We start from the raw sequence: 15,759 nt of genomic DNA on the forward strand, positions 1-15,759 counted from the left end.
ATATCTAGTCGGGAGTGGTGCTGACTGAAAGCAGATGATTTGGAGCGATTCGCGCGCCATCTGTTGGTCATTCTAAGGACTTATTGAACTACCCTCGTATATTAACAGATTTTTCTGGTTTTTTCCCACTTGCGGGCTTTTTTCCCACACACAGTTAACGTCACTTTAAATTCCAGTCATGTCAATTTTCTCTCAGATTGTGTAACAATGCCCAAACGGCTAACGCACAACAACTTCTTCCAGTCCGATCATCCTTCGGGGAGATCATTAATCGTGAGTGCTCGACTGGCGCGGCTTTGCCGCGCCAGTCGCCCACTCCCATGCATTGGATCTTATAAGAGGGGGCGATGGTTGGGGCCCCCTCATCCCACCCCTTTTTCTTCTTTTCTTATGTTAGTTACTCACTGCCGTACTTCGAGTTACAGAGGTTATGATAACGGCGGTTCTTACATTATTTGTTGAATGATCAAGGAATTAGAATTATCGAAAAATATCATCATGGGAAACGTCGATTTTCAGCGGGGACCGAAAAAAAATTTGAATGATCGAAAATTCGAATTATAAAGGTTTGTATTACCGAAGTTTCACTGTATTCTCATAAATCATAGGCTGAGTTATATATCAAGAGGTTAGTTAAGGCTGTTTCAGCGCTGTCGAAAACAATGGTCAAATATTTGAAGCATTTAAACTTCACCATTAATATTTGATAAATCAGAAATAAGTTTTAAAAACTACCGACAGGCCTATCTACTGACAGGCCTGACACCTGATAGCGCTGATAGCTTAACCGTACTGGATCTTATTGAGGAAAAGCATTATCAGTAAAAGGCGCATTTGTATGCTGATGCCAACCCATGTTTTGGCAGGAATTTTACATTTAAAAAAATTCAATTGGTTATCTTTTTTTTTTGTTTATTCAAAAATAGGAATGATTGACGAATGCAACAGTATGTACATTATAATAAATGATTATTATAATATCTTAAAGGAGAAATCTAAATTCTCCTTTAAAAATATCAAAATCTGCAAACTTTTGGGGACATTTTAAAATAATCGATCCTTATTCTCGAAGATTTATTATTCTTAAATACCGAGATAGTTCATTCAGAGGGATTTAGTGTCCAAATTAATTAAAATTGAAATCATTGTATGCAGTAGACCTTAAACTTAGTAACAACTTCTGCGAGAAAAAATTTCAACGAATAAGCAAATACCATAATTTCCTCTCTAGGAATAGCAAACCTTCATGATGTTTCTGAGTATGTGACGTGGCTGAGTGTGCCTTGCTGAGGGAGTCTTCGAATCGTGGAATACAAATAATTTTACTGTTTTAAAATGAAGTGTAATTTACGTCAAGATAAGGTTTGCAAATATTTTAAGGATTTTAAGGAAAATTGCTGAATTTTTATTGATTATTATCAGCGAGGTAAAAGCTGCATCCTCTTTCATGTTTTTTTTAAATTGAAGAAAAAAATTAAAAGCAGAAAATTTGGTTGTAGGAAAAAAAGATCCTGGTCACAATTAGTATATTATGCACCTAGGAGGGGGGGGGGGGGGCAGGAGTACTCGTCTCCATCCAACTGCGCGCTGGCCTACGACTTGAAAATATCAATAAATTTACCGAAATTTATGGTAATTTACGGTAATTTGATTAGTTACATATGGAAAATTTCCATCAATTACCGCCAACCAAAATTTTCTCCGTTTTTATGGTGAGTGGGCTGTCTATCGTAAAACTCGAGTTCATATATGTATTATTTTCATTATTCACCTCTGACATCACTTTTTGCTCCCTAGGGAGTAAAAAGTACTTTTCACTCACTAGGGAATAAAAATTAGAGCTTTAGCTACACTTACTGAGCGTCGAGAAGGGCTGAAATCAAGCATGTTTCATAAAAAATTATTTGCCAAGCATCAAAATTACAAGATATTCATATCAAAGTACAAATTTAAAAAAAAGGCAACAAATTTAAAGGTGCATTTTTTTAGAAATTCGACCTTTAATTTGTTCAGAAAAATAATCAATTCTATTAGAATCAAAAAGAAAATGATAAATACCACAATTAGGTCAAAAGTTATGAAGGATTAAAGAAGAAAAAATCGTTTAATTTCGGCAGTCGTCAGGTCGCATTACTTTTCTAAGCATCACAATAAATTTTAGAATATGTTTCTGTGATGTAACATTCTATTCAAGATATTTTATTCGTATAAGCCAATTTCTTATCTCTTAGAAAAACTACATATAATATAATATCGAAATATTTTATAAAATTGGTCATATTATGTATTTTCAGGAATCATATAAACCAAGACTGTGTAAAACGTATTCAAATGCAAATCAATAAGGACAGATATTCGAATAGCAAACATGTAGGGGTGTTTTCGGCAACACCACTTGTCAGAACATCATTTGACTTCGACAGTTCGTTCGGTATCTTTAGAGTTTAGTTTGGCAACGCCTGGCGGGTGCATTGAAAGAATAACAGAATTGTGGTACGGAGCAGTTACTTTGCAGTTACAATGGGTACCAACCGTAAGTTTTTTTATTTTAAATTTTACTTACATATGACTTAACAAAAATATTAAAAATAAATATAGTCCGAACCTAATAATTACGACATCTTTTATATAAAATTTATATAAAATTCGAAATGATTACGTTTTGGAAACACAGCTGGTTTCCCTCATCATATATATTTATATAAAAAGAAACGTATTAAACTTATAAATGCGAAGTAATATAATAAAAATACAGATTATATCCAAATATAATACGCTAAATCAGTTTAAAACAAAAAGGTTATGTGTGACTTTCTTAATTTTTAAGTTCCATGACTTTAGAAAAATAGAAAAATAAGGTTAGGTTCGAATACCTAAATAGTGCAAAAAAACGAAGTGCAATTAGAAATTTTAATAGAAAAAGTAAGAGAATTCACTCCATACCTGTAAATAGATTTAAATTTGAAATTTATGTGGTGAAATTATTGTTAAAAATGTGGTAATAGTCAATAAGCCTTGTTTCCTGCATTTTTAAATAAATTTTAAACCATTAGTCTGGAAGATGTAACTGTTAGGTTCTGCTTATTATTATTTATACATAAAAATGTTACGACACGCAAAAATAGAACATTCATTCTTCTTAAAAATACAAAAATTCGAAAACGGGTTTTTTTTTAACAACAAACTTTTCGACAAAAAAGTTGAATTTTAACCCAGAAAATAGGAATTCTCAATCCAAAAGGACGATGTTTCAACAAAGCTGTTGAATCGTCAAACAAAAAAAAGATTACTTTCTAAGAAGATTAATGAATTCATATCTATATAGAAGAATCATATGATTCTTCAACAAAGAATCAACGAATTAATTGAATTTTCTATTAAGAAGAATGATTTTCTTCCAAAATGCAAACTTAAAATATAATATATAAATCTCCAACCACATTGTTAAATTTTTAATTAAAAATGATCAATTTTCAACCAACAATGGAACTGATAAATTTTCAATTGACAAGATTGATTCCATAAATGTATTTTGAAGAAAATGATTGAATTTTAAACTAGACAGATGAATTTTAAATTAAAGAGATGGATCTTCAAACTGTAAAATGAATGTTGAACAAAGTAGTTAATCGATAATTGCTCTTTGTAACTTTTATGTTATAATGTGATAGATCAGCGTGATTCCAAAAGTGAATTGAAGAAAATAGGAAGACTAGATGATGGGCCATATTCTTGTTTAACTACAACTTCTGGCAGTAAATCTTCTGCGAAAACATTAATTGAATACGACGTTGATGAAAGTTTGGATATCAAGGAAGAAATCATTCAGGGTATTAAGATTTTAATTTCAACATCTGTAATGAAACTATCAAAAATCAATTGCGTATTAAATTTTGTTAATAAAGTTCATTCAAAAAATGCATTTTAAACAAAGTTATTACATTTTTAACGAGAGAGAGATGGGTTTTCAAATAATAAAATAAATTTTTAACAAAGACGTTCAACTTTAAACCAAGAAATTGAATTTTCGATCAGGAAGATTAATTTCTATCAAAAAATTTGAAATTACAATTAAATACATCAATTTTAAACCAAATTGTTGAATTTGAAACTAAAAATGATCAATTCTCAAACAAAAATAGAATAATTAAATTTTCAGTGGACAAAATAAATGTAAAAAATGTATTTTAAACGAAATAGAGTCAAATCTTGATTTAATGTCGGTTTTGGGGCTCACTTCGACCATTAAACCAGAATGTCGGAACTTTTTTGTCTCCTTTTTTTTGTCTGTTTTGTCACGCCCGTGTGTGAATTATAAATCCTTCCAAAGCTCCTTACTTCCATCCTCGCCACGCGGCGTCAATTCCCAAAAAAATTAAATCCAGATTCGACCGTAATGTAATTCTTAACAAGAGAAATAGATCTTTAAATAATAAAATGAATTTTTAACAGTTTAACTTTCAAACACGAAATTAAATTTGCAATCAAGAAGAATAATTTTCTACCGAAAAGACGAATGTACAATAAAATATATAAATTTCCTACCAAATTGTTAAACTATTAACTAAAAATGATTAATTTTCAACCAAACATAGAATAAATAAAATTTCCGTTGACAAGCATGGTTTAAAAAATATATTTTTAACAAAATGATTGAGTTTTATACCAGAGCGATGGATCTTAAAACTATAAAATGAATGTTTAACTAAGCAGTTCATCGGCAATTGCTTTTTGTAACTTTTACGTTATAATTGTATAGATCAGCAGGATTCCAAGAGTGAATTGCAGAAATCAACAGGTAGACAAGATGGTTGGCTATCTTCTGGTACAACTACAACTTCTGGCAGTAACTCTTCTACCAAGACTTTAATTAAATATTACATTGACGCAACTCTGGATATCAAGGAAGAAATCACCCAGGGTATGACAAATTTAATTCAAACATCCCTGATGAAGCTACAAAAAAGCAATTGCATTTTGTTTAATTTTCAGTTTCAGAGAAAATTATAGTCCAGGAGCAGAATAAAACGTACGAGTTAAAATCATGTAGCGTACATATAAAAGAAAAAGATATTTTGAATGCGGATCGTGTGCGTCACAAGACAAGTTCAAAGAAGTTGGTAGTAGCACACAAAGTGAAGAAACAATTTATATGTGACTATTGCGAACATAAATCGAACAGGAAATGTGACCTTTTAAATCACATTACTTCACGACATTTACCGGCATCGAATTTCAGACACAAATGCGACAAATGTTCACGAGATTACAAGTGGCTTAAACATTTAAATCAGCATAAACATGAAGATCATGCAGCAGTAAAAATACAATTTATATGTGACTATTGCGAACATAAATCGAGTAGAAAAAGGAACTTGCTACGCCACATAACTTTAGGCCACTTACTGGCATCGAAATTTAGGCACAAATGCGACAAATGTCCGCGAAGTTATAAATGGCCACAAGGTTTAACTCAACACAAACGTTTAGTACATTCAGATGCAACTACAAAATTTATTTGTGATTATTGCGAAAATAAATGGAATAGCAAAATGCATTTAGCACGACACATTACTTCACGCCACTTACAGGCATCGAATTCTAGACACGAATGTGACATATGCGAGCGAAGTTACAATTGGCCACAAAGTTTAACTCGACACATACGTGTATATCATGCCACAGTACAATAACTATTTATTGTATGCGACGATTGCGAATATAAATCAAATAGCAAAAAGAATTTGGTACGACAAATTACATGATGCCACTTACAGGTTAAATTAGCCACTGTGTCGGCAATGGATAGGGGCCCTTCTTAGTGAAAGATGTCTGATGAAAAATATATATTTTTAAACCTATAAGATTAAAATAAAAGAAATCATGCTTGAACTTAGTGTTTCTATTTTGTGCAGCCCCCTCTCACCCTTGTTCCCTGTTTCTCTCGCCGCTTCTATTAGCTCCCTCTCCGTGTGTTCTTCCTGTTTCGTTGCACAAATAATATTTGTGTTAAATTTTGCATAACTTAGTTCGGTAAACGGAGGATATTACGGCATTTGATTAAAATTTCACTTTCAGTCATGTAAAATGAAATAGGGTAATATTTGATATGAAAATATCAATTATTAATATAAATTCATTATAATTTAATTTGCGATTCAGTAAGAAATAATATAACTAGATGATAAAGGTTTCTGACAGTTGGGCAAAATGATATGTCGATTACCTACCAGTTAGGTAAAATGAGTCGAACTGTGAGGTACAGTTTCAATCAAAGAAAACAAAATTCATTGCTTGAAATATGTGAATTCGACATCACAGTCATATAAAATTTCGTGTGCCAGCAAAAAAAAACATTCTTGCTACAAACAGATTCTGTGGATGGTCATCCACTAATACACACATTTTTATACATATCATGCAACTTATAAGTATTTTCTTGGCACGTATAGACAATTTAACTTAAAAAAATACATTAAATTACAATACATTACATACAATATAGTCGCTCGCTTTTAACGATATTAACGTTTTTTAAACCCGAAAACGCTGTGACAAGTTTCAAGAACTACCTAATATTGGCGAGAAAATAATAGGCGTCTGTCATTGAAGCTCAACAACTCAGCCAAAAAATGGAAGCCCAAGAAAAAAATAGTCATATATATAATAATAATAATAGTCATATTCCTACTGCCCCTTGTATAAAAATAATGCTCTAAACTTGACTGTTCTTAAATGTATTCGAAAATCCTGATTTTTTTTACATTTTTCAGTCTGCAAAGCACAAATTTTTTTTACATAAACATCTTCAATCTCATTTATATAGAACACTTTTAGCAAATATATTTTTGTAAGGTTTGCTACGTCGTTTCTCAAATTGAACGTATTGACATTACACTGTGGTACAAAAAACAATGTTTTTTTTTGTTATGAGCAAGTTATATACACTCAGAGAAATGGCCTTTTATGGCAGAAGGATGTTTTTTGACGTAAATGGACTTTCCTCTCAAATGTAAGGTTGAAAGGATTTTCATTTGTGTCAACAGGAATCATTTTGCGAAAACCATTTTCTGCTGCTGCTTGCAGTTAAATAGTTCTGTTTGTGTAAAACATGTATTTACGTCGTTAAAAAAAACAGATAAGAGGACGATGCTTTTGTATCAACACAACTTTCTCTCTGAGCGTACGATTTTCCATAGATTTTTTTATACTGAATCCGAATCGGGCCTCATAATTTCTCTAACAAGTCAGATTTGTGAGACATCCTAACATAAAAGTGAAAATATCGCGATTTTATCCTATATTTGAGGTTATGCAGCATCACGAATTTTTTTAAAACTCTATTTAGCATTTTGAAGTACAACTCTTTCGCTTTCAAATCTATAATTTTAATAGTCTTAAATACTATATCTTTTCTTCGAGATATTTATATTAGACATTTTTAACTTACGTGAATTTCTTAATCGTAAATTTGACGTGAATCAAAGTAATTACGTGAGTGGACGTAATTTTGATCAGTAAAAATGTTACCGATTTATAACAATAAGGTTTGTGTGTATTTCGTAGAAACCTGTTTGGAATCTGTTACGTAACTTAAGAACTTCGAAATTAAATATATCGAAAAACACAAATCCATTTGTGCGAACTCAAGTGGATTAGAAAGGGCAAGAGTTGTACTTCAAAATGTTGAATAAATTTTTTTTAGATAAAATACGTGATTCTACATAACCTCAAATATAGACAAACATTGTGATTTTCGCACTTTTAGGTTAGAATATCTCAAATATCTGACAAGTTAGAGAAATTCTTAGGCAGGATTCGGATTTAGCATAAAAGATTTGACGGGAAATCATATATCACTTGCTCACAACAAAATAGTGTATCATAGTATAATCAGCAATATGACTATATCATGCCCCATACGCTAGAAGAATTCTGTAACAGTCCCAGAACGCTGTGACAATCGACCTGTAACATTTCTAGAACAATTCTATAACTCAATTACAAATGTTGTATAACAAATCTTTAATAGATCTAGAAGGCTGTGACAACCGATCTGTAACAATTCCAGAACTTTGATACGCTGATTTGTAAGAAATCCAGAACCATTCTTTAGCAATTCTATAACAGTTTCGGAACTGTAAATTATCAAGTATGGAACAGTGTTATGTACCCCTCACAGCAATAAGATATCCCGGATATTCGATTTGACCCCATTTATGTCAGCTCGACCATAGTGTTGGGGAACTAGTCTTTGTTCCCAATTTGTTCTAGAACACACTTGTAACAGGGTTCCAGAACTTCGATATAACACTGTTATGACATAGTTCTAAAATAAACCTGAAACAAATATTATAGAGGGTGTGTGATAAGTTAGTTCCTGAACAATAACATAGCCACTGTTACAGAACAGTGCTGTCATATTGTTCGAGAACAGTTCTGTCACAATTTTGTTACAGTGCTCTACAACACTGTTACCTTTTTGTTCTAGAACTGTCTTCTAGAACTGTCACAGTCTTCTAGAATGCTGTTTTCTTTTTGTTCTAGAACAGTTCTGTCACCATCTTGTAAGAATTGTTATAGAGTACAGTTTCTGTTTTGATATGGAATAGTTACAGAACGTGTTTGCTAGGTTTCCATCACCAGACGTTTAAGATAGAGAGATGCATTCGGAAGAATTTTCGCGTCATCAAAATCGAAAAAATGATTATTTTCAATACAATAGCTAGTAAAAAAAAGTTCTTAGGTTTAAAAAAACATTCAGTGAACTGAAAAAGTGGGGTCGGTAACATAGGTATTTAGCTGTGACACATGCCCTTAAATAAAAAACACAAAAGAATGTTTGTATACATCAATATGTCTATAGTTTTTAAGAAATTTTATTTATAAATCGATGAAATAGGATATTGCCATTCGAGTTATAGCACTTCGCAGATAATTTGTGGTTTAATGTATTTCGGATTTTTTGGTTCGCGTATATTGAGCGGCGACACCAATTTTGGACTAAATCGTCTAAATCTTTAAAAAAAATTTGCACATTCGTTCCAAATAAAAAAATCAGTATCTGCACAGACGTAACCAATCATTATTTTTGGAGCATTTTTAGCGATTTCTAGTGGAGAAGAAAAAGAAACTTTGAACGACGATAAAGTCGAGATCACGTGACTAAGTTCGTTCATGAAATTTTTGTGTAGAATGATTTTCATTTTTTCGGTACTAAAAATAAAAGATAAATTTCAAATTGCAAACATAAAAACACCAGAAATGTGATCAAATTTACTCTTCGGAGTTTTCCAACCAAGTTCAATAATTCTTGACGTTTTATTTTTGATGTTGGATCGATCAGCTGATAACTATTGTTGACAGTGAATCAACCGGCGGGGCTCAGCGTCGGACTCGCCTTGTCTTTCGCCCCCGGGCTAAATTTTATTATGATTGGTTTGGTGTAACTTAGAATTGTTTCACACCAGTACAAAAAATCCACAAGAATATATAACCATTAGAAAATTTTCATTATTTTCTGAAGATGAAAATTTCACAAGATGGGACTTGGATGGATTTTCGAGTATTACATTCTAAGATGTTCCTCGATTTTTTTAAATCGAGGCATCTACTTCATCAACGCTAAAAGTTTTTTTCCTATTCCTATAGTATATTACTAGAAAACTTTTTTCGTAATTATAAACATTTTGATATATACAAACGTTCCTTAGTCCTTTCGGTATAACTTCCTAAATCCTGAACACGATATCTCATTCCGTGTGGACGTAGTGAGGACCGAAAAAATAAAACTCATTTTATTCTCCACACAAAAATTTTATGAATGAACTTAGTCGCGTGAGCTCGACTTTATTGACGTTCAAAGTTTCTTTTTCTCTCCGCTAGAAATCGCTAAAAATGCTTCAAAAATAATGGTAGGTTACGTGTATGTAGATACTTATTTGTTGATTTGCGACGAATGTGCAGATTTTATTGTTTACATTAATTTTTTTTGAAGGTTTAGATGATTTAGTCCAAAATTGGTGTCAGTGCTCAATATACGCGAAACAAAAAATCCGAAATGCATCAAACCAAAAATTATCTGCAAAGTGCTATAACTCGTATGGTAATAGCCTATTTCATCGATTTATAAATAAACTTTCTTTAAAACTATAAACATATTGATGTATACAAACGTTCTTTAGTGTTTTTTATTTAATCTGTCAAATTTTAAACACGATATCTCAATCCGTGTGGACACAGTGAACACCAAAAAAATGCTCATATCCGGGGACTAGTTTGGTCACGTGGGCAGGAAGAGCATGCCCTTAAAATACTGTGATTGCCCTAAATTTCATAAACAATATTCTATTATGTAACTCATTCAATTTTTCTTTAGTAGGTCTCTCTTGTTTTTAAATGCCGTAATAATTTCTCGTTGCCCGGGAATTCTCGCGATTCGTTTAAATAATCCTTCAACGTACGGAATGCGAATAAATGACCTCATTTCCGATCTTTGAGCTGTTTTATCAATTCTACGCTGTTTCATTTTTACCAAAATATTTAATGTGAGATCGATATTCTTCCTAAAAAATAGTTGCGTGTAGAAGTTCTGATTGAGACTGGGCTCTACCAGTCACAAGTTATCTTGATGAATTGTTTATCGGAGAAGGAATGGCTCTGTCAACCATATGGAAAACTACACGTTATTTGTATTATTGTGGGTGTTTAGAATAGAAATTAAGACATCTGCCAGAATACTTCCGTTTACGAAAGAAATTGAAATTTATTTCTTGGCAAACGTTTCTGTGAAAAATGACACATAGATTTTGTAGGAGAACAACTAGTATTTCATTGACAATAATGGCGAATTAATCACGGAGTTGCGCGTGGCAGCGAAGGAATTACCGCCGTTCCGGTTGAAGATGATCAAACAAAGTAGCGGATAAGTTTCTAAATGCCTTATCGAAGCGATCCAGAATGGTTGTCCCTGAATCGAGCTAACAAAGGACTTTTTCCAAGAAAAAAAATGTATTTTTTTGTGTTGAAAATTAGCACATATGTAGCCTCCGGAAGCTATGACCACGATTGTTCCCGATACAATCGGAAGTAATTCATCATCTGACTCGTGACTTCCCTCAACACCAGAAGACGAGCGAGTCGGAAAAATTATTTAACAACAACCGAACGCGAAAGAAGCACTGACTTCAAATTAAAATACTCAAATGCAGATTGGTTTTGAATAGCACTTTTGATTTAAGTTGGTTCAATAATCGGAATAACTACACTCGCCTGAACCTTGGTTGACACTGGACAGCCCGGAAAAGGTCCAAGCTTTCCCAAAGAAGAGACATCACGCTACTACCTGAGTATCTACTCGAAACTCAAAAGAGAGGAAAGATTTCAAAGAGAATCAGTGTTTGAACGTAAAAGTATTTAAAAAATTAGGCTTTTTGTTCACCTTAAAACTGTATAACTTTATTAAAACACAAACATTTAAATTGTACATTGAAATAGAATTGGAAAATGTTACAGTATTTAAAATCGGAACTACCTACCTGAGGCGATGTTCAGAGTTCGGTTTTTGAAAATGGAATAATACTATGATCGAAGTACAGAGAAGTCGTTGGAGGCTAAAGTTTGTAGAAGCTAAGCGGAACAAAACTGTCAAGGTCAAGCAACTAGGCTAGGAGTACTAACCTTTAGGGCCCGCTGGATACGTGGTAGTCTAGAGGGATAGACAAGTAGAGAAAATGTTCATGCTCGAAAAGAGAATATTTTTGAGATTGAGTAGAATTTCGGACCCAAAACTTTAAGGAAAAGGGAGGAAATATTTCCTTAATGAAATAGTAAGTTTACGTATTTATATTTTGACATTACCTCCATAAAGAGCTTAGGATCGAATTTCCACTTTGGGTTTATCCCAGGAAATGGTTCATGTAATTGAATATTAGAATATAAATGTAAAAATATGGTTACAACCTAAAAATAAGCATTATGTGGAAACCATTCTGTTACCAATGAAACCTAAAAGTCGCCCCAAAGGAAAAACAATATTAAATAAATTATTAACAGGAATAATGATCATAAAAAAGTACTTCAAAATCTATTTTCGGTCAAATAACTGCTTCCAGACCGTCCATAACTATATCGCGGAACCTACGAATGATATTATCGGCCTAAGTCGGTAGTTGCATCAACTACGTCTAACTGGAAGTTTTCAGAGGTCTACCCTGAGTATTTTAATTGATGGCCTATTCAAGTCTACGACACAGCTGCATAATTAAGATTTATTTTGGGGAGTTAGAATAGCATAAATGTTAGCTAATGTGATCAACCATTTTTATAACTTTCCGAAAATAAAAAGTTCAAAGTTTTTTGAGGAATATAAATAGAAACGTAGACAAAAATTTGATACTCTGATTAATAATTCTCAATCAGATTAGAACACAAAGTAGCTAGTCAATCAAAATAATAGATGAGGCAGTTTCAGATCGCGCTAGACTGAATATCGCGAACACTATTTTCGGAGTTATGAATTCTGGCTGCACAGTAAAATTGGAAATTGTACAGCTCGTAAAAGAAATTAAACTGGCCGAAAAAATCACGAAAGAAAACCATCACATTATTTTTCTTAAAGCTAATAAAGGTCACGCGGCCATCGCGATGAAAAGGGACGCTTACGACTCGAAAGTGAACAAATTATTGCAAGATCGAAATCGAAATCGCCAAGCCAGTTGAAAAATGAGAATCAAAAGAATTCGTGAATAAACACTACGCGCGAACTTTAAACATATAACATGCAAAACCCTTCTAGAATTTACGAATCCTTTTGATTCCCATTTTTTAACTAGCAACTGCTTTTTTTCTTCTTTCTTTTTACGTAAGTATCCCGATCTTGCGACAATTCTTTTACTTTCATCTTTACTTTACCTCTTCATCTCGACGGACTTGTAACCTTTGTCAGCTTTAGGAAAAAATAATTTGAGGGTTTTGTTTTGCGAATTTTTCGGTCCGCTTAATTTCTTTTACGGGCTGTACGATTTCCGATTTTACTGCGTAGCCAGAGTTCAAAATTCGGCAAATAGTGTTTCCGATATTCAGTGTGGAGCGATATTACTTAACTCTGGTAGTTCTTTGATATTGGACTCAACATAAGCGATCATGTCGTGAATCGGTATTTGATCTTTATCAGTTTCCACGCCGAAATTTTTCCTGAGACTAGCCACTTTGACCGCATTTTTCGGTATATCAACGCTCGTTAAGATTTTAAAAATGATTTATTATGTCAATTGGTAGCATTGATGCTATTCTAACTTCCAAAAAGAAAATGCACTTATTCAGCTCTCTCGTTGGTTTACGTAGGTTATCAATTAAGAGTGTCTCACCCTCTGGAAAAGCCACGGCGGCCTATGTGGTGAACACCAGTCTAGCAAGGGAGTTGTTCATATCCAGAGAGCCATGGGACCGGTACCTCTAGAGAAAAAGATTCTCTAAGCATTTAATGCTGTTGCTCTTGGTGGTACTGAATCCACCTTAAACTGTAGGTCCCCTCCCACCACCAAGTTAGTGTGTGGGGATGTGTAAAAGGAATAAGGAAGAAGGTACAAGAAAAATGTAAACTCCTAGGGGACGCACTTGAAGCTTCCATTTTACCCGCTTAGGTCGATAATATCATATGTAGGTAACGCGAGTTAAGATTTAAATAAACCTTCTTGAAAACAGGAAGGCAATTGAGGCGATCCGAAGCAGGTGAAATAAAATTTGTGAAAAGACCGAAATTCTGTGGGAAAATTTCGAAGAAAAACTTTAGTTATTTTTGTATCGGATGGGTTTTCATTTCAAGGAAAAACGTACTTTGAAAAAAGAGGACAACCAACGGGATTTCCTTTTTCACAGGTTTTAGCCGATATAGTTATCGATGACCTGGAAACAGTTATTTTGCCGAAAATAGTTTTCCAAGTACCTTTGTATGTTCGTTACGTCTATGAAATATTAGTAGTTATCACAGAAAACGAAGTAGAAAACGTTCTACAAGTTTTCCCTTCGACCGATTTTGAAATTAAATTCACATTAGAGAAGGAACAGAACAGGGCAATACATTTTCTAGATGTCATTTTTCTTAGGAACGACATACAAGAAATAAATTTAAATTGCTTTCGTAAACCAACGTGGTCTGGCAGATGCCTTAATTTCAATTCTAACCACGCATAAAAGTATTAAAAAAGCATAGTTTTCAATTTGGTACACAGAGCCATTCTCCTCTCCGATAAATAATTTCATCATATATTTTACGACTAGTGAATGACAGTCTCAGTAAGATCTTTTACACCCAACAATTTTTTAGAGACAACATCAATCTCAGATTGAATAGTTTGGCTAAAAATGAATAGCATAGAATTGATGAAATAGCTCAAAACGCGGAAATGAGGTCATTCATTTGCATCCTGTACGTTGAAGGATTATCTGAACGAATCACGAGAATTCTCGGAGAACACGATATTAATACGGCATTTAAAATCAATATTGTTTATGGCATTTAGTGAATTTGTATGCGGTAAATTTAAGAACCGACGTAGCAAACATTTTAAAAATATATTTGCCGGTTGTAAAGAGGAAAAAAACTGAAAGCACATGCTGCCATGGTAGCAATGGGGTGGAGTGAGCCAGAGACCGGGACCCATCACAGAAAAAGCCAAAAAGGAAGATAAAGTTTATATCGATAATCTTTCGGCTTATAATCGCTCAATTTTATTCGAGATATCGAGAGAATTATGACGCCACCGCTATCTATCCTCGTTTAACTTCATTAAATTGGAGAGAATAGGGGGAATGGGGGAAATTTCCTGATCAGTTTTAACTCGAAAGGCCTCTTTGATTTCAGACAGATTTTCCTTGCTTGAAACGAGCGCTTTTTCCTGTCAAGGGTTTCGCGAGGAAAAGCGAGGGAAAAGCTGTCGTTGTCGCGTTGCGATTGAACAGCTGATTGATAAACAGTGCCGTAATGATTTGCCCCTTTTTAATCATTTTGTATTGCGACTGGGTCATAACATTACGGTCGCTTACAGTATGAACCGAACAAGAAAATTACCATGAAATTGAGCGCGAAATTTCCGCAAAAAAAAAAATAAATCATTAAATAAGTTATTTCCAGATAAGTGGAAAAAATAATATACTATAATGCTCCTAACCTAGACAATAGAAAAAAATGTGTTTTATACATGGATTAGGATACGAATAAATATATTTGTTCGTATTATATAATACAAATTGAAAAATAAATAAAGTTCAGAATATATAATTATTAAATAATAATTAATGACCATTATTTGATCAATGATAACTTATTAAATGATAATCAAACTAATAAGTAAATGCAAGTGGGAGTAAGATATTTCAACATAATCAAAATTTAAAAAATGTATTAATTTTCACTGGTCACTGTTAATCTTTGCAGATTTTTTGACTGCGAAAAAACGGCGTTGTCGAGCGTCATCCTCAACGCTAAAAACTGGAATGGAGGTAGGACTGAGCGGACTAAGGCGGCCAAGGACTGAACAAGGCAAGCGACTAAACGAGGAATGAAAAATCCCTAATCAAGTTTATATATTTGAAAATAAAAGAGTTTAGTTTTATTAAAAAATGGAAATGATTGATTATTATTATTAATTGATAATTGTTCCGTTTTGATCGCGGGAGGTTCAATTTTATTAAAAACTACATTCATCAGCAGTACCTGACAAGATTCCTAGTTGGATGCTATAACCAGACGTAGGGAAA

At 33.1% G+C, this 15,759-nt stretch overlaps 1 protein-coding gene across 4 annotated transcripts in view; it reads left to right on the forward strand.

The window, feature by feature from the left end:
• The window catches only part of LOC117168193 (zinc finger protein 711-like), a 43,928-nt gene extending 38,036 nt beyond the window's left edge, over nucleotides 1–5,892 (forward strand). For 2 of the 4 annotated variants that reach the window (XM_033353655.1, XM_033353656.1), the window contains 4 exons: nucleotides 2,295–2,533; nucleotides 3,672–3,830; nucleotides 4,760–4,921; nucleotides 4,993–5,892. In XM_033353655.1, coding sequence (XP_033209546.1) covers nucleotides 2,521–2,533; nucleotides 3,672–3,830; nucleotides 4,760–4,921; nucleotides 4,993–5,693 — 1,035 coding nt within the window. In that variant the 5' untranslated portion in view covers nucleotides 2,295–2,520 and the 3' untranslated portion in view covers nucleotides 5,694–5,892. Of the gene's footprint in view, nucleotides 1–1,231; nucleotides 1,363–2,294; nucleotides 2,534–3,671; nucleotides 3,831–4,759; nucleotides 4,922–4,992 lie in introns of all 4 variants that reach the window. The other 2 variants (XM_033353657.1, XM_033353658.1) reach the window with 2 other exon arrangements.
• Nucleotides 5,893–15,759: the final 9,867 nt, after the last annotated feature.

The sequence above is a fragment of the Belonocnema kinseyi genome, chromosome 2 (assembly GCF_010883055.1).
Source record: "Belonocnema kinseyi isolate 2016_QV_RU_SX_M_011 chromosome 2, B_treatae_v1, whole genome shotgun sequence".
Lineage (NCBI taxonomy): Eukaryota > Metazoa > Arthropoda > Insecta > Hymenoptera > Cynipidae > Belonocnema > Belonocnema kinseyi.